General features: G+C 37.8%; 1 protein-coding gene across 1 annotated transcript in view; it reads right to left on the bottom strand.

The window, feature by feature from the left end:
* Nucleotides 1-24,362, bottom strand: part of cnot2 (CCR4-NOT transcription complex, subunit 2) — a 79,909-nt gene that overhangs the window by 14,563 nt on the left and 40,984 nt on the right. Inside the window, 7 exon segments of the mRNA XM_069192293.1 lie at nucleotides 2,294-2,414; nucleotides 5,431-5,555; nucleotides 7,810-7,935; nucleotides 9,740-9,819; nucleotides 11,116-11,298; nucleotides 15,069-15,216; nucleotides 16,735-16,807. Coding sequence (XP_069048394.1) covers nucleotides 2,294-2,414; nucleotides 5,431-5,555; nucleotides 7,810-7,935; nucleotides 9,740-9,819; nucleotides 11,116-11,298; nucleotides 15,069-15,216; nucleotides 16,735-16,807 — 856 coding nt within the window.

Raw genomic sequence — 24,362 nt, forward strand, 5'->3', positions numbered from 1 at the left:
GCAATCCCCTCTATTAAATTAAACGATAAAGCTCTCTCCTTGAATTAAACAGTGCGAATAACATTTGCCAAGTTTCACTGGCTATAATTAGAGGGAGACACGCTTGACTAAACTAGATGGTCTGGGATAAGTGATTTTTAAAAACTTACTAATTTTTCCCCCTATGCTTTACACCCACGTACACAGCCTGGTGTTTTACTGCAGTGCTTTTAGGTGAGGTACCTTGCTCAAGGGTACAGCAACAGTGTCTTGTCAGTGACTGGAACCTAGAGCCTTCCAATTACAAGTCCAGAACCCTACCTACTGCTCCACACTTCTGCTCTCAAGATCAAAAAGTATTTGGACATCCCAAGGTTGCACATTAAAGATTTTGACAGTGAACAAGAGAAAAGGATGCCACTTTACACACAGAGAGAAGTATTTGGGCAATTCAACATACTGACAAAAGGAAGTTCTCCGAATTACAGGGTGCTACTAATACAGAGATTTAGCGTGGCTCTGAAACCATAAAACAGCACACAAAAAAAACAAAACTAATTTCAAACTTTTTCAGAACTATTTGAGCAAATATTATTACAGTATTTTCTTTGTTACCTGATTACTTCTGTATAGCTTGTGATCTTTTATTCTGAAACCAGTTCAGTTCTTCTTTGGAGATCGTTTAGCCCATTCTCCAACACATAAAGCTTTGATTTCCACAGTTGCTTTTGGTTTCTGATTTTCACTGGTGCCTTTAAATACACCCATAACTTCTCAATGGGACTTAAATTTTGAGTGTGAGTTGGCCATCCCACAAAGTGTAATCTTTCATTTCTGCAACATGCCTTCATTTTTGCATTTTCAGGTTTCACAGAATGCTGGGTATTAGTTCCTTGCTGTGACAAATTTCAGTCCAGCATGTGTTCTAGCAGAGTATATCGAGAGAGCACAATATATTCACATAGTTAGGTGGGTAGCTGCGTCTGCATGCGTAGGCTGTAAACGAACAAGTAACAGTTTTTTTCCTTCTTCGGAAGGCTCCACAGTAGAAACGTTTCGTTTTCTTTCTTCTCTTTTCAGCATGGAATAAACCTATTACTTGTTCCAATATATTCACGGATTCTTCTCCACTGTGTTGGCTGCTGGTGCCCGAGGAAGGAAAAAGCAGTCCATATCCATGAAACAATGTACTCCACTTTTACCACTGGGATGTGTGGATTTTCACCCAAGATACTGTTGGCTTTCTTGGCGACAAAACATTTAAGGGTTAACTCACAAACATTGGTTGAAAAGAAATCAGGCTTCTTCAAACACTGAATGAGAGATGGCAAACTGCCTTCTTTTACATATTGCATTTAAAATCTCCATCTTTAAGTTTCTCTGAATTGCTGGTTTGTGTATTTTCTTCTTTTGCAGTCCTTGTGTCAAGTCTTTCAGAATAACCTAAGGAATTTAAAGGGGACCCAAATGATTTTTCCCCTTCGTTTTGCTTTTTCTTCCACTCCTCCAGCTAGCTGCTATAGTCCTGTTCTCTTTTTTTCTTGTGTTTGTCCATAAATCCCACACTACACTTTTCCTTACATCAACTCATTTTATAATTGTACTGGTTGGTTCTCCTAAGTATCACTAAGTATATCAGGGGGCCGGTGTAGTCTTTAGCCACATTCATTTTTGCGTTTTATTCAGGTAAATCTAATTTGCACGTGATAATTACATATCCCACTTTACCATAATTATTAGGTGATCATCTTCGGTAATGACAATTGTCAATAACCAATCAGTAATGATTGGAGCTTCACACAAAATACTGATTCTCCAAATACTTTTGTTGAAGTATGAAATGTATTTTTCATGATAGATTTCATATTTCAAATAGTGTTTTTATTTTAAAGCAAACATGCATTTTTGAATATTACAACAGCACAATCAGACATTTTTAAAAAAAGTCTTTTACCTCAGATGTTGGACTGATCAAATACTTTTCTCTGTAACTGTATAACAGCAGTCACAAACTGGCCATCTATTTTTAATCTTTTTATTGTGACAGAACAGTTGCCTGTTATCACCTGACATGGTAAAGCAATATGTTCAAAATTTAGACCTGCACTGAAAACTGTGAGACCAAATTACTGCTTGTTAGCAATTGGAACATGCTCGATGTATTTCTGTACTGACAGTCAACCCACCCTTGTACTACATTCAAAACACTGTAGTAACAAACACCAGGAATGATTAAAGGAGAAATAAAGCCAGTGGTCTCTCAATGTGTTTTGGTTGTCCTGACCAGGCGCAAGTCTTGTGGCCAGTCTCTTACCGTCGGGTAACACCTGAATCCCTTTCTTCTGCTGGTTGTTGTTTTGCGCTGTTGAACTTTTGTCTCCAGGGAATTTGGGCCCATCTGTACTAGACGCATTCTTGCTTGACGAGTTTAAATTCTAAAATTGGAGGAAGAAAATAAATTTATATAAACACTAGAAATGATTGTTCATATACAATACCCACCACCTCCATTATTTTGTGGTCCATTTATGCGGGTTTTCAAATCTGTATTGAAAGTCCGCTTTGCTTCTTTGTACACTATATTAACAAAAGGTACTTGTACAGGCGACCCATAACCTTGCTTTTCATTATAATATGGAAATTCAAATGTTATTTCTCTCAATGGTACAAGTGCCTAATGCTCACCAGAACAATGACACTATTGGGTCTATGATGGTCTGACTTGATAGGACTTTCAACAGTTTCTTTCTTCCAAGTGTGAAACGGAGGAGTCTGCCTCCAACACCATGTTGACTGAAGCACCCCCTGCAATCCTCTAACAACCCAGTTCTTACCCTTGTAGCAGCTTTTCAAATGAAGCTTGTACGTCTCCTTGTGAATTATGTTTTGTTCATTATTCATTTTATTTACTAATTTCAAGGTCCTTTTACTCAACTGGCAGCTAATTAATGGATTTCCGGAAAGCACACAAGCACAAATAAGCCATTTTTTTGGAAAACTAAAAAGAACAGGAACAAGCTCACAAATTTCATTCAGTATTTATTGCCTTTCAAACGTATTAATAAGAATACAACAAGGATTCTAATCAGTTAGGATGTGCCATCCGTTTGAAATAAAGACGTGCTTGCTTGCTTTTAAATAAAACTTTTTTGCAGTCTTTGTATTTTAGTGACGGTAAAACACTGGCAGAAAGAAACCAGTTCTGAACAATGACAACCTAAATTAGGAAATCAATTTCAGTACATTTTCATTTTAAAGTACTGCCAAAACCCATCTTATTCAATATTAAGTACTACACAGTGTCAGTTACACAGCTAAAATACAGATCTACCCAGGTCTAACAGATTTCAGAACTTGTCAATAGTGTGGATATCATAATGGATATGGATGGATTGTCTTCTAAAGACACTTGGTTGAACCTGAGCCTATTTAAGTGTGTCATAGCAAAGGAGGTGAATATTTATGCTTTCAGTTATGCTCTATTTTACATTTATAATTCATTAAGGAGAACCTGTAGAATTTTGTATTATAGTGTTTGGTGTTGATGAATGGCAAAAATTCCCAATGAAATACATTATGATTCCATAAAGTAATGCAATAAAATGTGAAAAAGGTCAAGGGGGGTGATTACTATTAATAGCCACTGTGTTTGTCATCTAGGGCTATAATATTGTAGTCTCTTTAGATTTTTGCTCATTAAGAGACCTAATATGTATTGACACATCATTGAACTATTGTCAATTTCTACTTCCCTTGCCAATTTTAGGAAAACTCAACAGAACTTAATCAATGACCTAGCTTAATAACAGCATATGCATATCTTGTAAAACATTGTACAAGAGGACATAAAAGAATGTAATACCATCTGTGATCTTTTCAACAACTTCCTCACACAAAAAATAGAGTCTTCAAATTTCAACTGCCCATAAATGTTGAATGTATCCGTACTTGCATGTATAAAGATAGTTATCAGTTCATGAGATTTCTGTAGATATAGGAGGTGCAAATACAGTCAGTACTGCATTCTAGGACTATTATTTTTTATATACTTAATATGCACCATAGGAGTGTATACATTCATACTGTTATGAACAAATCACTCTGCTCATTCAAAAGAAGTTTTTTGGTAATCAGGATAGTCATACTGTCTGCCAGTGCTCCACAGATCATTTTAAGTGAAGCTCAACTGTATACACTAACACCAAGATCAAAATGTTCGTATTAAAACTGATTTCTGTGACATATATTATGTTGCTCTTGAGAAAAAGGAGTGACATGAATTAGCTTCCCTTTGTTGGTGAACAGCCCGTTTACTATTAAGCCTTAGTAAAGACTTTCATTTCACATGTTGTGTTCGGTTCTCTACATTTTTCCTCTCCCCTGCAGAGACCTTACATCCATATTTAAAAAACATTACTTTTAACTACTATTATCCCTGCACTGACAAAAATGTCTTCAGCTTTGAGAAAATACTGTTGTTTTGCAGGCTTATAGTAAGGAAATGCCCCTGTCATATCATATAAAAACAGTAATCGCTGCTAATCTTGTTTGTGCTGTAATAGCGATATTGTTTTTGAGAATTCTGCTACAGTTACTGTTTGTCTGAACATTAACCCTGTCAGTTGCATATTTAAATTTAATTCAATGCAGTACTGAATTGCACAGAAATGAACAGATATTGAATGTCTTGTATTTTAGTCAAGAGTGAATCAATCCCATACAATCCAGGAACCATAGAGGATATTACACAAAAGCTGAAGAAAGATTATAGTGAAGGACCACCAATGAGAAAGCTGCGTTTAGTAAAATGCCTTCATTTTCCCCAGCTTTTGAAAAAAATGCATAATGCTGGCTAAAAGCAGGATAATGGACAGCTGTATTTGGGTCACATTAAAAAGGCTTCAGCCATTTTGATGTAGGCTTTGGTGGCCATACATCATACTGCATCAGAAGAAGCTGTATATCAAAGCCTAAAACACAAAATGTAAGGGAAAGGCTATATACCTTTTTGTAAATGTAATGTGTTTACTCTGTTGTGTTGGCAAGCAATAAACAATCCGGACTTCACAGAAATGGGTGTATGCTGGGAGAGCTTGACTGAATTTGGGGAGTAACTCTTGGACCACTTGCAGGTCAGTCACAGGCACCTAGCTGGGAAACACTGGCTGAGTGGGAACATTTTTTAATCTGTCATGTCTTGTTTCTGCTCAAAAGGCCATTGTTGCCTATTAATCCAAGAAGGGCAATTTAGATACTGACTAGATCATTCAGCTCATTTCAGATTTTGACATAAAACTGCAAGCATTACCTGTGTGGTAAAAAGCACAGTATGGTGTAGAATTCTAAAACACAAATTCTGTGCATTGAAGTAAAAACTTGAAGGAAAAGCCAATTGTCGGGGGGTTGAAGGGAAGACAATCAGGACAGCAAGGAGAAGAGAGTAGCACTCACCGATTTACTGTCATCATTACTCGACGTGGGGTCCTTATAGCTGGAGCCAGGCAGTGCAGGGAAATCCTCGTTATGGATGGAGAAATCTTGGGACTGTTCACTCGCAGGTTTTGTTACCATCCCGACTGCATGGTTTAAGAGTAAAAAAAATATATTTAGATAACACAATTTCTTCAGATTTTAAGGTCTGCCTAGAAAGTTTTATATCAAACTTGTTAATTTAGTTGTGAGCTTAAGGAGTATTCGAAAGGACTCGACAGTCATTTACCTGTGAAAGCAAATTTCATTGGAAAAGGGAAAGGGAAGTGGAAAAAATGAAACTGCAGTGGAGATAAAGTAAGAACTGGCTCCTCTAGATAAATGTCTGATCAATGTTGCTTCAGTCACTGATTCTGTGTTCTGATACTGGAGGCCTGTCTTACTGACAAGCAGATTAAAACATTTTGAATCATTCAATATTAAAACCACAAAGACGACCTCAAAGACATAAACCCTGTTGTACCTATACGGCAGAAAAGCACTTCAAGAAATTAAACGTAAGAACTAAATTTAATCTTGTATTTCAGAGTGTAGTGATATGTGTATATCCTCTGTCTTTTGAACACAGTGACTTGGTCACAAAACTGTTCAGTGCATACTGGGAAATGTTCTATGTCTAAAATCAATGTGAGAAATATCTTGCTTACTGTACTTATATATTTTAGTTTCTGAAACTCCTCCATGTTCATACAAGAGCTGTGCATAATCACTTAAAACACAATCCATTTTCTATGGTAATGGCAAAACTAATATTAAGTCCTAATTATCAAAATCAATTTCTCACAAGAAATTAAATGTCTACTGTTTAAAATGTTACGAAAACTCCCAAGTATCCAAGATTAAAAGGGCTCCTCTCTACTTCAGGTTCATTCCACAGAAACCATTACATAATATACTGAATGTCCCTGCTCATCATCAATGCAGACCATTAACACTTAAAATGTACAAAGCCCCAGATTACATTCACTGACTAAATCATGTTTGCTAAATAACCTAAGATAAGATGCAACCTTAATATCTAAACCTTGCTGATTCTGAAAAAAAAAGGATTTAACTATGCATGTTAGGTGAGAAAAAGTGTAATGTTAAGTTTTGTAAAAGCACTTAATGAAGTGCTGACTCTTATTTTTTCCTAGAGAAGCAGAACAGCACAAGCCAGGAAGCAGTGACACAGGCACCTGCTGTGCTTCTGCAGCACATCAGCAGATGTGCTGCCAAACTCTGCCCAACGTACATTTTGGCTTCGGCAGACCACTGCGTTTCTTTTACGCAGGTCAAAGGACATAACTTTTAGATATTGAACACTGTGCACTGTGCTTAAAACAATAATGTAGAGAGAGGAAAAAAACAGGCATTTTGTAATGCTTTTAATCTTGATAGTACCTTTATGTCAAAGTACTTCACAAAAACATCAAAGAATAAAGTATATAATATTTACGTTCATGAAATACCCATGCAAAGCAAAATAATTATAAACTGGTATGGCTTTGGGACATTTTTGTTTGACATTAATATTTTAATTGCACATACAATCATTTTTGTTTGTTAGACAATACACCGCATACACACGGTGAGGTGAAGTCACAAGCAATGTATGAAAAGATGTAAAATATATTAATGATTAATTAATAACTTTTCTATTGATATTAGATTGTCAAGAAATCTTAGCTGAAGAGAGAGAAAGTCAAGAAAATGTGCAAAGATGACTAATAAACCCAGGTGCATAGTTCATATCGACCAAAAAAAGGTTAGGTTAAAACACTCCAGCATTCATAAGCACAGTAATCCAGCACTATAGTCTTTTAAAAAATGCATAAAATGAAAAGCTCCCATGTGAAATATAGGAAGCAAGTAAAACCATTTAGTTGAACAGTTAGAAGAAAATAAATTACAGGGTAATCTGGTTAAGGGTGAAACATGAGCCAAAATATCAGAAACCCTGGACAACACAAGCCAGGGTAGCACAGGCAAAGATGTTTTGTTCAGACAAAACCAAATGTGGGGTTTATAAACAACCATCTGATAAACTGTAACATAGTAATATTTTAAAAGGCTGTTGTATCCATAACTCTAGCTTTTCCCAGCTTGGCCTGTGCAATTCTATTTCTCTTGCAACTGCAGTTCCATTTTTTCGCTAGTTTTATTTGAACTCTTTAGACAACTTGTAAGTCCTGTAAATTTCACAAATTGTGTTGCACCTTCAGCTACGCAGATTGTTAGATTCAAGACATTTGGTAACCACACTCTCTACATAATTGCGTAATTATACACTTGGTCCATTGAGAGACTGGTCATTCTGAAAGTGAAGAACTGCAAGCTGGGTGCTCAGGGGGGCCTCACCATATGGGGCCCGGCCAGCCAGAGGATTTAATAACGGGGTTGGATTGCCGCTTCCTTCCCTTCTACTTCTGTCCGCTAGTGCTGGGAAGTCCGAGAGATCCAGTCCCGTCACGTTTTCGCTTCCGTCTGGAACAACAAGTCAACACACTGTAACCACTTTGCAGACAGCGGCCACTGTAGCAGTACTAACAATATCATCACATCATCCATACAACAGGTCCAATCAGTAGGCGACCACAGTGCACAAGTGCTTCCTGCAGCCACTATAGATGGAATCTCAAAATAGAAAGCCAAAAAACATATGTAACACTAAGAACTGCATATCTATAACCCACTTCTGAACATGGCGCAATAACTAGAAATCTATTAAAATGTACTTCCTGCGGAGTTAGGCTTCTATGCCAGTATTAGTTTAAGTAATGGCATAGTGACACAGTTATATTGAACTCCTACAGTCAGAAATTCTTGTGGAAAAGCTTTAGCTTGGACTTTTTACATTTGCAGTGCCTAGAAATAGTCTGTGGACTCCCTAGGTTGATCCAAACTCTGGTACATTTTAGACTTTAATTAGATCATCACGAAAGTCTTAAAAAATGAAGATAATTTTCAAATAAAATTATCCATCAGTAAATATACCAGTGTGAATAACCACATGAACACAGACTCAGTATCTGGTGGCACCTCCTTGATCAGCAATGACTTCAACTAAACATTCTATAACTTTAAGAGTCTCTCGCATCGCTTATTGCTTTCCAGACTTTTGGCCCATTCTTTTTTACAGATCCACTTGAAGTCAGTGGACATTTGAGGGTTTCCTTATATCAGCTGCTCAATTCAGGTCCTGCACTAGTCTTTCTTTAGCCATGCTGTTGCAGATCTGTTTGTACACTGAGGATCATGGACTTGCTGCAGTACCCACTTTCACTTCAGCTGATGAATGAATGGCCTGACAACCGTCTCTAGAATTTGAGGATAAAACATGTACAGTATGAAAAAATAGCTTTTACTTTGGATTCTACTGTCCAGAAATTATTGTTCCAGTGGTCTTGTGCATCGCCCAAGTGCTCTTTAGCACATGTTCTGAAGGATTTTCAGGGTTGCTCCTGGGGAGATCTTGACAGCACAGCTGGTCTCTAAGCAGTCACTATGGCTTGAATACTTTCTGTTTGTAAAGGATGGAGCCCTAATTGTTTAGAAATGGACATTTCTCCCCTGTTAGACTGATGAGCTTCAATTACTCTTTTTCAGAGGTTCTGCTGGATCATTTATTGTTTCACGTACACTGATTGTTAACTGTTTAATTCTACTTCTTACACGACTGTGCCTCTAAACACTGAAATGCTAAATATGAAAAAGAAAAGACCCTTCGATTAAACAAGGGTATAATGATAAGAAATTAAAATTTCCATTATTATAGGGAGTTCACATACTTTTCCTTGACACTGTAATCTTGTCTTTGTATTTTTGATGACCAATATATTTCTATTAATCTCATTTTACCCTAAAAAAACTCCATTAACTGGATGCTCAAATCCCATCCTTCTTGGAAAACATTTTTTCCCATCTAAAAATTTCATTCTAACAAACAAGCATTTGCTTCTGGTATTCCTGTTCTTTTCTAGCATTGAGATCAATTAATTAAACAGCTTAATTAAGTTTATAGCTTTGACTGATCTACAGGAAAAACAAAAACCCACAAACAATAACAAACTACAATCGGAAAAACTACTACTGTCAAGGAATTTAATGTTTTGGACTATTAAAACCGAAAAGCACAAAACTGCTTAATTAAAACAGTCTTTGACAACAAAATGGTTGTAATCTCCATACTGGTGACTCATGCCTGGTTGAGAGGGCAGCACTCAGCAGTGTATATGCCTACAAGACCACCACCTCGAACAAATCCCCCTGCAGCACTAGGGACACTCACCTGTTCCATTGAAAATGTTGCTTGATAACGAGTTGTTCATTCCAAACGCCTGATTCCTGTTCATTCCGAATCCAGACATACTGCAGCAATAGAAACAGACAACAATCAACCACACAATTACGAAAATCGAGTTTTTAATGCACATTCTGCTGCGCTTTGCTTTAATTCAAGTTAGATATTCACTTTAGCTAGAATAACTTGAGATGGCACTCACAGTAAACTGTTTGCTGTGCAGATATAGCATAGAAATTTCCTTTGCTATAATACCGAGAACCATCTGTTTTCCATCTTCTTTGCCTATATAATGGAAATACATATACAAATTGATAAAATCCTTCTGCCTGCTTCAATAATAGTTTCTTTTAGTCCAACTTGACTCAAGACTGCTGGGACTCAGATTGAGCTGGACTCAGCTCAACTGGAAAACACAGATCAGGGACTCCAGAAGTCCAGACTCGGAATCAGCTTAATAGTTATGGGAAAGGCTGACTCGGCAAACTGCGACTCAGCCCGAGCTCTGGAAATCCTGAATGAGCAACTGTCCGTGTTAAAGTAAATTTTCAAGTAAACACCAATAAAGGCGTGAATTTTTTAAAACAACCCACCATGCCACTATGATAACTCTGGAGGTATAACGGAGACAAACAATGTCTTTCAGATATTTTTAGGTTCTACATTAATGGTTATTTAGAGAAATCCATTACTTTGTGTCCCGTTACTGTGTTTTGATACATTTATTTAAAAATACAGAAAAAACAAACCATAGCTCCAGGTGAACAGTTGAAAGCGTTTTTTTAATTAAATTATCATTTAAAAAACGAGCATCAAAGCAGTGGCTGTACTACTGAAGTGCTGTGAATAACTTCCCAGGTGAACACTCCAATATTAAAAAAAATTGTAAACCAACAATGGGCCTACAACTCAAACAGTCAGAACTGCGCTTCATACACCAGTGAGACAAGCTTAATATCTCACTTTCAAATGAGCTTTTCCCACTGCTCTCCCTGTTGGTTTCAAATGAAAGGATTCGTGAATACAAATCTTTGTGGTGAAGCCTCAAATGGAGTGCACATCTGAATAATATTCATCCTGGTCCTGGATGACCACCTTGTCATCTGTTTTTCACGCCACCTTGCAATCTTAGAAGAAATTAGCTGAATCAATCATTCACTTACTTGGTTTATATTACCTTTTATATTACCTGTCTTTGCAGGTCTTTACTCGTGAAGAATAATACATTTAAATAACACCTATTAATGGTAAAAGGCTGCCAATATGCTTGTTATTTTGTCATATATAATTATTCTATATATTATTCTGGAGAGATGGTAAGATGTGTCGTGCCACATTAAAACTTAAGAAGCAAAGAAAGATACCTGTTAATGGTAAAAGGCTGCCGAGATGGTTGTTGCTTTGGCATACATATTATGCTGGGTGAGCTTCTGTTTGGACTGCCTAACCCTGAACTGCTCATGCTGTTGGTCCTGCCAGGCATGCCAATCCCTTGTCCAACCTGGGAGTGGTTCATCATGTTCCTTGTGTTCAGAGGCAGGATACCCCTGTGGAAAAAGAGAGCGCTGACTTCACAACATGTCTGGCTTTGCCCCCCATTCAACAACCTACAAAACTTTCCCCTCTTCCCGAACTGTGAATAAAACAATTAACAATAGAAAAGGGGCTGAGGGATAAAGTCTGAAGAGATGTCCATAATTATTTCCCTTCCTCCAGCAACAGACTCAGAAAAGCTTTGGAGTACCAACCACCCGTACTGTCTATTCCCTTTACAGACCCTAAATCGAATGATAATAGACAACTAGAAATGAACATTTCATCAATACTACAAATAAAGAAAATCAACAAGCGTTTTCTATACCACCCCACAACAGCATTTGCAGACTGCAAGGGAAGCTGCCACGACTATAAACAATTCATTTAATAAGGCTGAAAAAATAGATTGGCCAATCAAGACTGTAAGAGACAATTATCATTTCTCTAGGTATCAAACCGATGCTCTTTGTAGCTCCAACAGGAGCTTACTTCCAATAAAATGTGTTATGCTGAAAATTACAATTCGCCTTTTTTCTTCTGTGTGGCCTGAGCAACACACTTCATCAAACAACGCATGCTGTCCCACCATGAAACAGCCCAAACTGTTTGTTTACAGTAAAATCAGGATACTTTACTGAAACAAGTAAGCATCACGAACATTATTTTACTCGTTTAAGCAATGCAATCGACCTACACATTAGACCAGTTGTGCCCAAACTTTTGGCCACAGAGACCTAAGAGGAACCTTGGACAAGCTGAACAGCGCAAACATTTTTGTGGACGGTTTTTGAATAAGCACACATTAATTTCATTTTTAGAAGCTGTGAATTGGCTGTTACACTTGAACCTCTTTAAAAGCCAAATAAACTTTTAATAGTAAAAGTCAAATAAGAAAGCATTACTAAACAACCATGGGGCACAATGTGTGATACCACTATCAAGAAAAGTCATCTGTCAAGTGGGGCCTTGGTTTGGATTTGTTCATTTCCTTTACCTAGAATGACCATGACTGATATAAGGCCCACCAAAAACTGCACACACTTGTCTGATGGACCTAATTTAATTTTACTGCACTTCAGGACATTCCATCTGAAGAGAGGGGGGTATTGAATCCACGCTAGCAATAGCTTGAGGTTGAAAAAACCTGGTCTCCAGATTGCCAGATAAGTGTTTGTAATGGAAAACTCAAGTCAAGACATTTTTACCACACGGTCACACTGATGAATGGAACACTTTGAAAGACATTCTGTTCAGTGTTGGGTGTTGTTCAGTGTCTCAGAAATTGATATCCGAGAATAAGTGAAAGGCAGGCCTTTCTTTATCTTGATGAGGTCTTTCAATTGGTTTGATAAGACTGTCAGAACTGCAAAATATCACAGCCATGCCTAGTCTGCGAGTTCAGGAACATTTTCAAACTTTTCTGGTATGGAAATTCAACTAATTTCATTCTGCGAGACAAAAAAGTACTTGGGCACATTTTAGTGATTTCGCATTTCACTGCGGTAAAGTGCATTCTCGTATTTTGAATCATGTTCCCCTGTGAAAGGCCTGAAATGTGCAGTGATTCAAGCTGTGTGTCAAGTGTATTTACTGTGCTAAACACGACTCGCATGACATTATGCAAATCTGAACTTGCCACACAGTGCTTGCTGGTTAATGCAATACAACGCCATTGGCCTTTTAGCATTACACTAATCAGCCTGCTCACACAGCTGACTGATGTAGCAGCAAGGCTATGATTATTGTGCTTAGAATTAAGTGTTGAGAAAAGGTATAATGATGTTCCTCTTAATTTAAATGGACAATCACACTGACACTCTTTTGAGTCTGTTTTTTAGGAATTAGACTCATCACGACACCTCCAGTGCTACGACGGGACCAGAGAGATCCATTAACGAGCACTATACCACATGGGGATGAATATAACACCTGATGACATATTCACCTGATGTCCACTGAAAGTCCTGGAATAGCAGCTACAAAAAACAGATAAACAGACCACGTTTCTCCCTTTTTTGTTGTGATTAGATCCACCTATTTCCTCTCCCCCTGGGACTTTTAAAATTCTCAGTCTAAATGCACCTGACTAAGCGTTGTCCTTTGAATGAGTATTCATTCAATGTTCACGATATAACACTCGAGAATTAAGTTATTGTTCAAAACAAGTGTTTCATAAAACTGAACCCAAGGAAGTAATCAAACACTTACTTGTCTGTCAAGCGGATTAATGTTTAAGAAATTATAGGAGACCTTAGATAAAATCCAAGGATGGCCAAATAATGAGAGTTTTAGTGTATATTGCCTTGTGTTTACCGTCTTCCATAATTCAAGTGGGTGAACAGCCATTTGCAATAGAACGGAATGATTTACACATACTTACACAGTCTTGAACTGGTATTTTTTGTACATTGCTATATCACGAAAATTGTATTTTTGGAATCCATGTTTATATGATGATGTCAAGTTAAGGTCATTAATTGGTCTCAACAAGTCTCGAAAATAATTGTTCACCTCAGTAATTTCAAATACCTTGCCTATCCCACATACAAGTATCAGCATCTCAACACTATCAAATATGTTTCTGCTTTCATCCAAAGGAAATGAACGATCGATCCTCAAAGATGATGGCTTTTCTTACAAAACTGGAATTTTACATCTTCACCGATATCTTTAATTCTTTAAATGATCCAGCCGCTGAGATGTGCTTACTGACCCCATTAGGTTTTTCTTCTGAGGACACATTTTCTCCATTACGACATGCATGCGCTTTTCTGAAACCCCACCACCATTCGCCTTCCAGTCTGTCCCAAGTGAGCTGGCTTTTACTGCATTTCCTTCCCGTCTTCTGCTGTGAACGCTTGACTTCTTTTTCTGAGACGTGATCCTTAGCAACTCCTGTTTCATCACATATTTTCCTGCGTCTCTTGTTGCAGCATCGCCCTGATATATTCTTTATTAACTGCAACTGGTGGCGTCTTCGCAATGAGAAATAATGACTTAAGTTGAAGGGGCACAAAAAACTGTTCATTTTTGGGGGGGTTTTGTTGAAGGCATTCTGGCAAAGTGTTAAAACTCCACATAGTACAGTAATGCAGTTTAATGACAGAATTGTGATCTGCTGACAATGTTCAAAATAACACTCCATATTTTTTTTGATATCTGCTACTTTTTAAATGTTGAAACTAAAGAAGATATTCAAGTTTCAGTACAGACATTACAGGTGTTTGAGTAGATAATGAGATATTAGGATCATTTGTGCATGGAATATCTAAAAACTATTTACATATACAACACTGTTTCACCATATATGTTGCTTTTGTGCTGTGTGTGCGCTCTTGACATACACGGTCATGACATTAAGGTGCAAGACAAAACAATTTAAAAATGATCACTTATTCACATAAATAGCTTCTTGATTGATCTAACAACAGTTAATACCCCCATCACTGCTTGAATGTAAGTGACACTCTTAACAGAATGAAAACTTCTTGTCAACCTGTTATTTGAGGACAAAGTAAAAGGCTTTTATTATGCATAAAAGAGGATGGCAAGTAAGGATCCTGAAACCTGACAATGCTACATGCAGAGGCACTCAAAAGCTCACAAAACCAGGAACCCCAACACAAATCTAGGTATGTTTCAATCATTATCTACAGCTTCATTCAAACACTGTCTATATTTTACTCTGTGCACAGGGAAAGCTACACCTTTTGAAAAGGAAACGTGCAATGCTCCATCCCGATATACCCTGAAGTGATGAGAAAAAAGCCCACAGGCCTACCTGCTTGGTGAGGGTGGAGTATGGAGAGACATTGTCGGTACGCCTGTCGTAGGTGTTACATGGCTCGGTAACTGGGTACCTTGTGATAAGCTGCGATTTATCTGAGGGTTATTGTTGTTCATTCCCCTCATTGGAAAGCCTAGTGCACCTGAGACAGGGTGAGAAAAAAAAATGTATTAGCACCGGCCGCTTCCGCCACCTGGGGAAGGACACCAATCTGATGTGAAATCAGGATTTTTTCAAGGGTTACAGACAAACAGCATCACCTGCCAAGAACAAAAGCTGCTCAGACTGGCTGTAACTTGTGTGGAGCCGATTAAAGCCCATTTCTAGTGCCACTGCAATTAACAAAGACAAAAGCGTCGCAAAAGTAATGGAAAATGAATAGCTTTGTAAATAGAACACAAAAGATAAACATAAGGACTTCAAGGAACTTGCTTTGGCATAATATACTCATGAGTGTTTTCATTAGGTTGCATTTTATATCTGTTATCTATTATACTGCTTGACAGTGAAATACTTCAGGTGGGTGAAACCTACGTTCTTCCGGACCTACGTGAGGAATACCACTTTCCAAACTAACAATGTTTCGTTAAAATTGACTCAACATTCAAAACTGGACTGCTATAACTATACAGACAGTAGCAAATACACATACATCCATATAAATGGAGCCTTGAGAAAAATCACTGACAACAAACTCAAAGCATTTCAATTAGGTAGCTGAGTCAGCTGCAAAGGAACAACGGGTAAAGGTTTATTTAAAGGAAAAGGAAAAGAAGAGAGATGCACCCCTTCTTCATACCTGAAGCCCGGAATAAACCTTTACCTGTTCCTTTGTGTATTCAAGCTCAAAGTACTGCTGGCTTGAGGCTCGTCAAGCTCTTGTCCCTGACATGTATGATTTTAATTTTAAAAGTAGTTATAACTCACACTTGAACAGATAAACATTTCCCTCTTGGCTACAATGGCCTTCATTACAGCATGTGTCCAACTTGCCTCTTCTTGTGGTACAATTCAGAGAAGCAACTAATAGCACCCACTAGCCAAATTAATTCCTCACTAGGGACAATAATATAAGCCAGGGAGCATAGCTCCTGCAATCAAACTTCAACAAGAAGCCAAGAGCAGTGTTGTATACCTTGATGAAGTAGCACGGTGCAACATGTTCATCATGCAACAGTGGGCCCCAACTCTATGGCAGGTATCTATGGCAACAGCCCACACATATGCCTACATCTCCCTAAAATTAAAGCCGTAAGTTTTAAAAAGAGCCAAGATGGGTCCGTGCAGATTGAGTGTTCATTCCAATTTCAGCTGAGCCTTTAAAAAAAAAATATTTTCCGCTTCTTTAACATCACCTTAGTATTAAAGGTCTGGTGGGGGGAAATGGCACCTGCCTACATAAATCCCATTCCTCCCACCACACCAGAAAGTGGCAATGATAATAAACTAATCTGTGAAAGCTACAGAAAATGTGTGCGTGAACCAAGAGTGCAACGCATAAAAAAAATTATTACTGTAAAATAGTCAGTAAAGGCATGTCTACCACTGTTAATGGCATTTAACGAACACAAGAATTGGGATATAGCCGAGGTGAGAAGTCCAATTTCGTCAGACTATAAGCTCATTTTCAGACAGGGAGACACCAAGAGACAGTACTTACTTTGTGGCCCATATAAGCTTGCACCAAGCTGAGACAATTGACCTGACGTTGAGGGTGATGGGGATGCCAGCATCTATATGGAAGAAGCGAAACAAAGTTTGGGTGATATATTCCAGTCAGAGAAATTTAAAAGTGAAAGGAGGACACACTTGGAAGAGAGAATATTTCCTGACAGCACCAATAAATAAACAAAAAAAAACATTTGTCCAACTATATGAAACTATGTTCTTTATCCAAAAACAGAAATGCTTAATTACATCTGTTTGTAAACTACTGAGATTTTAAAATAGTTCCACACGTTAAACATTAAAAAAAAGCATGAGTATTTGTTTATGTTAGGTGTTTTGGAGTTGGGTTTTAAAAGTGTGTAGAGATTTAAATGCAGAGCAAGTCACAACTGCAAATCACCAGTTCTAAACATTGAAAGGAACACAATAAGCTTATCCTCTTTCAAATAACATTTGAGACTTGAATTTGTCAAAATGCGCAGCAGTGCAGAGTATGAAAAATCCTGAGTGAGCCTTCTAAAAAAAGGAGCTCTTCCTCAGCCAAACAAAGAAAAAAATCAAAACACGAGAACACAAAAAATGTATAAAAGCTTAACAAAGAGGAACCAATGGTGCTCTTTACAGTGAAGTCTTGAGTTAAACCATGCAATTTACACTAACTAGTGCTGATTTAAATTGAAAATATTGGTGATTTATAATTAGAATTAAATTCTGATTAGATCTTTGAAATTAGAAATGAGAATATAATCAAGTAGACAGCAATGATTTTATAACACAAATGGACTGCCGGTGATGTCTAGAACTCAAATGTGGCATTTCATTTATCACCAGCACTCATAAAACATTCTAAACAGACCAGCCTAATTAGAGTTAAGCACGAAGACTACAATGCCTGTAAAACACTAAAAATGTCCTTTCAGAGTAGAACAGAGTTGAAGGTGTTTCAGACAGGACAGTGTTTTAAACTATCAAACCTTCAATGCACGTTCTACAACATCACTAAACTTGCCCACTGCGGTGACGTCACAGCACTCTAGCCACAAGAAGACCATACTTCTTCAAACACAAGACTCGGAAGCAGCAGCAGAAATGAAAGAGATAAACCAATGTCAAGTAAAAGAGCCCAACGACAAAATTGCAGACAATCAATTATATCACCCATGATGCAGGATACAATTCCAGTCCTGAAGACTCAGAAGGCTTTTGGTTTCCTTCCACCAGAACTCTTTATTAGCTATTTGAATATACTTCTTGAGAAGTTGGAGATTTAAGGACAGCAATGCTTGAGGACAAGAGTTGGCCTCCCCTCCTCAAGAGAAGAGCTTCTCACTGCTGGAGTACTCCAGTGTTTTTCTTTCCAGCTGGGCCTTTAAAACACCAGTGCTGATTGCTGCCAGCGTCTGACCTGCTTGCTTGTTTAGGCTTCTTTTCTGCCCTGAGGCCTTTGTTTCAAACACCGCCAAGAACACTGACTCCCATCTCTTTTAGGTTTTGCTCCAGGCACCTCTTTAATCACAGGCAAACTTAATTTTTCTTTCAGCTCTTAAAAAGCTGAATGTGATTTGTAATTGTTATGGGCCCTGTGCTGTATACTGAGTTTCTGGATTCATTCAGGTGTGCAGACTGAAATACAACCAATAGGTCATAAACAGAAGGACAAACACTGATCAATGGGAGAGTGTCTGATACTGTGCCACTCTCACCTCTGTCTGTTCATCATCAATCAATCGCCTGTTAAGACAGAAATAAGTGAGCAATGTCTTCATTACCAAGTTGAAGAGCGACAAACGTTGTGTGTGATGTTGCTGGAAATAATGTGCTTTAACTAGAGTGGTTTTGACAACAAAACAAGGCCTGAGTGCAGAAAAGTGCAGAAAAAACAGATAAATTACAGGCAGCAATTGTCACTGGTGATTAAGGGTCCATTTGGAACAAAACCCAACAGACAGGAAGACTTCAGAACCAGCAGTGAGAACCACTGCTTAAGTATCACATAAAAAAACAACTTTCTTAATGGAGCTGTGTCTTGTCTGTTCTCCCTACTACCGAGAAAAATCTCCTAAATATAATTTTAAAGGTTTCTGAATTTAAAGGAAAAGGCTTTCAGAAAGATAATTATGGGAGGTGTGAATACACTGTATTCACCGAATATTCTCAGTTTTGGATACATGCGAGTTCCATGTTTCATTCAAATGCAGCGTAAGGATATCAGGCTTCTGGGCGATACTCCAGGTTTCTAGAGCAAAGAAAATGAGCAATGTTTTTCATTTACTTTGTTGAAAAAAATATTGCAAAATTAAACTGAAGTATGAAATTTAAAAATATTGGTCAAACAAATACTATCCAAGTTCCTTCAACAGTATGTTATGTACAAGGATTATGGTACATTTACAACAATGTTAACTTCAGAACACTTTTCAAAAACTTTTTTCTGATATTAAATTGGGTATGTGAGTTTCCTTTAAAATCAGTAACACTGCGCAACTGCCTTTTAAATTTAATGTGTATTTAAAACCTTCATACAAGCAAATACCATGTACCTTTAACTCCACTGAACTAGTTTTAAATCTATAACCATCCACAATATTCAGAATGTAGTATCAAAAACACAAAAATCATACCAGAATCATACCAGTTACATTTAAAGGAGAAAATATATCTTGCACACTTGTGTCCACGTTATTGATGGTCAACAGGCTGCTGGCCTAAAAAACGAACAAGATTGTTTATATGAAGGTTTGGCACAAGAGAGCTACAAGGCTGTGCTATATATTGTACAGCCCAGCTTTGCCTCAGCACTTTCCTGTTGTAATTTTGTACGTCGGTGAGATTTTGCTTTGAGCCTGGCTTTCTGTGCCATGCTGTAGGCACTTCTGCTGCAACACAATACATAAGGGAAGAAAGAATGTCTTTGGGCTCTGAAACCTTATCTTCCTAGAGCACAGTGGTGTCTGTTGTGAGAGGAGACCACAGACTGTTACCGTGGAGTTTTTAGCAGTGGCAAGTCAAAAAGGAAACAAATCTGCTTTCAATTGGCTTTTATCACTTTAATTTTCACAGAAAGAGAGAGGGAGCCATTCTGGAATATGAGAAACATATGGACTATGAGACTCACGTTATGTTTTAGAATCAAACAATCTTTCTACTAGAATTTTTGCAAAAATGATACGGTATACTACTACTACAAAATATATATCAAATTAACATACACTACAGCTCCCTGAAGTTTTAATATTGAACCCTAGTGCATGAATGATGGAGATCTACAAATAGCAAAGTAATCGTGGTAAAACCGGACTACAACTATGAAGCAGTCACATACAGTGTATAAGGAATGCACTAACACGGATGAATCACAGATAAGTGTTAGCCACGCTACACTTCACAGTTAATCACCTTATCACACTTACAGGGTGATTTTGCGCGTCAGTTCAGACGGTGTTCTCTCTTCAGTTAGCACTGCCTCTGAAGTAATGTGATGAACAAACACAGCACAGCCTACCAAAACGCTACAGTCAAAACATTAAGAGCAAGGGTGCAAGCTGGTTCAGTTCCTGTAAGACTTCACATTATCTTGCCTTCCAAAAAGCAAAGCCTTTCTGGAAGTAAAACGACTAAAATCAGACATGCACCTATTATCAGAACAGTCTAAGCCATTCATTGCGTTGACATCCCTGAGGTCTACCTCAGAGGCAGGAAAGCCACCTGAAATGACCTTCACTGGATTGAAAGCACGACTTTTCATTTAATGAAAACTGAATTGTAAAAATATGATGTTCTGTTGAAACCTGAGCAGTATACAATTTGCTTCTGAAAGTTTTGTCTTAATAACAAAATAATTCTATTTATCATTCAGTAGTTTAAAGATAACCTTTGTGTGAACTGCATGAATCCTTCTGCACTCCAGGCACTAGTGCATTTACCAGAGAAACTGGTAAAAAAAAACATAGGAATTTTATTTTGCTCCCTGGTGGCATGTCAGTGATCTCTTTCGCAGTATCAGATAATTACAAATTGCTTAGGTTCAAAAAGGGACAATATTTAACAGGAACCCAGAATCTGAAAGATGATTTGTACGGTATTAGCTGGTTAAATTTGCTGTTCAGTATCCACATTGTGTTCCCTCTCCACTGTTTCACGTGTAAATCTACTTGTTTACATATAAAAAAGTGCATTTGAGATTTTGGACTGCTTCAAAGAACTACTATTTAGTTATAGAATGGGGGAGAAAGATTAAGCTGATTGGAAGTGTCTTTCGCTCACCTTGCACAATGACATTTTCACTTCAGATGTGTCTGCTTCAACTCTATGTTGCATTTAACAAGCCTACAAATTTAATTTGTTGTATCTTGAGTGACTGCTTACTTGCCTGTCACAGAAAATGGGTTTTAAAGCAGAATTCTGTCTCATCCACTCTTTCCTGCTATTTCACTTCTTAGCTGTCTCAAATCTTATGCTTTCTGAGGGATGCACTGCTGCGTCTTCTCCTAAGATTATGATTTGCCATGATGATCACAGTACTGAAATGTGCTTCTAAGATACTAATGGCCAAAAAGTGTAACCGGAAAGCTAAAAAAAGCAAAAACAGATAACTAAGAAAATGAGAGAGGAAGTGAAATGAGGAATGCACTTGGGCCTATTGCCACTAATGTTTGTATGGATCTCCAATGGACTTTAAGCTGGACTGACAATTCTCCTCCACACCTCTGGGCAATCACCTTGGAAGCAATCAGAGATATGGTTTAACAATTTAATTTGAAAAAATGGAATAAAAATGAAATTTTACTATAGCAAACTAGAAATATTGAAAAACAAATTATTAGGTGAATAGTTATATACAAAAGTAAAATAGTACGCAATCATTAAATAGGTATACGTAAAATGTCTGTAATATGAAAGAAAATAATTCAATTTATGTATGAATGTTGTTGCTGTTTCAAAATGGCCAATTAATTCTAATCATGGCCAGGATCATTCCCATGGGCATATATGGTATAGAAAAGTCATACAGAGATTGTTCCGAATATTTACAGGATGTCTAGAATGGTCAACAATTTTTCAATACACAATGTGATTTCAATTTAAGTAACAAATTTTAGTTAAATCAGCCAAATGCGTGCCTTGACAGATTGTATCATCTGAAGTTATCAATAAAGACCTAATGCCTAAGGCTTAGCAACAGGAAATAATTATTTTGGTCAAAACCAAACTTTCACACTAGTAGCTACACCATAACAAGTTACAATTTAGGCAGCACACCTAAAGTGTGACAGTTCTGAAAGTCAGAAACTAGCACAGGAGTGATCCCAATTGCATGATCCCACTGGATCTTTCAAGAGCTGAAAGAAAATTCACAAGTATGCCCCAAACAGAAAACTGCAATCAACAAGCCTGTAATCAAGAACTCAACTGGAGTAAAGACCAGAAGACAAAGTGGTCCCCCAGGACCAGAGTTAGGAACCACAAACCAGCAGTTCAAGACTAGGCCATGCCATCAATCCACAGTGAGCAGGACACCCCAAGTACCAGCTGGGCTGGGAAGGCTGGAGTTATCTTAGATATACAAACTTAGAATAACACACTGCTGGAACTTGTCAGCGATCTGTAAACTTGCAATATCAACAGCAAGAGAATCAGTTCTCTTTCTGTGCTAGCCAATTTTCCTATAATGGACCGCTTCACGCACAAGTCAAAAGGTTTGACACTTGAGAACATGCACACTTCTGCTGGCACGGGAGCTGTACTGCTTTGCCAAAATGATTAATAACTGGAGAATCCAAAATGGTAGGCTGCAAAACAGAAGAATCACTGGCGATCGCAAGTGAAAGCGTTTTGCACAGCGCTCGCGTGCAGAGAGAGATGGTAAGACGACAAACAGAGGTGCTTCAAACGCCCCTCCCAGAAAGGAAGCAGGCCAAACTAGCTGATAAGCCATTAAAGGTGAAAGCAAGTAAAAAGGAATAAAACAGCTTTTTATTATAAAAAGATTGCTTTAACTTTCAAAGTATGAATCACACAGTTTGAGGAATTTTATATTATGAATTAAATATTAAAAGGATTTCACTTTTGCAGCCAAACCTCTGCCACACTTCAAAAGCTGGCTTCAAAACATTTTAGTGAGAAGAAGCCTTAGCCTAGAGCCTTATGATTACAAACTCTAAGGAAAACAGTGATAAAACAAAAGTAACCTCTTAAAACAAGTGTTTTTCTTTATTTTTAAACTGAAAAGAGTTTCAGTAAGTAGCAATAGCAATAGCTACTGCAAATTGGGGTCCTTGCTGCCTCAACTGCCATTGTGCTACTCTGAACACAGACACAGTGAGACTGAGGCAATCGGCCTTTTGATTTAATTTATGAAGTTATGACTTTGTTACTGGGCAGCAAGGTAGTGCGGCGGCTAGCACTGCTGCCTTACAGTACTGGGGATGGGACTTCAGCTCCTGGGGTGCAGTCTGTGAGGAGTTTGTATGTTTGTATGCACGTTCATGTGGATTTCCACCTACAGTCCAAAGACGTACTAGTACATTAACTGGCTTCTGAGGAAACTGGCCCTGGTGTGAGTGTGTGCGTGTTTGTGTCTGCCTGCCCTGCCATGGATTGACATTCTGTCCAGGGTGTACCCCTCCTTCTGCCCTTGCTTGGTGGGATGGTCTCCAGCTCCCCGGAGATCCTGTATTGGATGAAGCAGTTAAGAAAACGGATGGATGTTCTTTATTTAATCGATATGCAGCTAAAGATTTTTTATGTGTACAATGCAATGCACAATGCAATTTTACCAACAATACAATTTATGAAAGAATTTAAGAAGAGGTTCAATCGTGCACAATACAGTCACTTCTTTATCCCTGAATTTTTAGAAACTTTTTTTTTAATGTTTTGAGTCTCTTAAAACAAAATGTAATAACATATTGCTTAAAGACGAGGTTGCCGGATCGCGTTCAGCCAATCTTTTCTCGCCATCACACACATAGGACATTAGTAAAGACAACTTTCTAATTTGTCACTTTTAAAGTCCAAACTCTGAGACCTGTGACTTGTCTGATTTAATCAAGTGGTCCTGCCAAGGAAGGATGTTGCTCTGAGATCCAATGACAACAACTGCAGTTAAACTGCATTTAACAGGCAAGGAGCAGTAACAAAAAGAAACACCTCGATACCACTTCAGTGAAATACCAGAAAAATTTGCTAAAAGACCCAGGGGAGCATAGTGTATACTCATCTTGATAAGAGACAAGCTCATTATCTAAAACATGAAGTACAACTGGACTTGAAAAGCAACTTAATGTAATTACAACTGGAAAACTAGCTGTTCCGCTTTCTTCACAGGAGTGAAAAGGGTTCACAAATTCAGCAGCCTGTTGTTCAGGTTGTTGTTCATTGCCTCATAAAATTACCAGTAAAACTGCACCTCACTGTGTTGGAAATTGATTTTTCTAAATCAACCAACATTATTCACAAGTTTTTTTCAAGACCATGTCAAATTGGCTAATATGTTTTATATTCCATATATGGAAAGAAAGGTCATCTATAGCATTTTGAATTTTCATCAGTGCCTGACATGAAAGTACTATGCATGTCTATTCAGATTGAGACAACCTGAGGAGCAAAATCTAATTCAGT

Source organism: Lepisosteus oculatus, chromosome 7, assembly GCF_040954835.1.
Source record: "Lepisosteus oculatus isolate fLepOcu1 chromosome 7, fLepOcu1.hap2, whole genome shotgun sequence".
Lineage (NCBI taxonomy): Eukaryota > Metazoa > Chordata > Actinopteri > Semionotiformes > Lepisosteidae > Lepisosteus > Lepisosteus oculatus.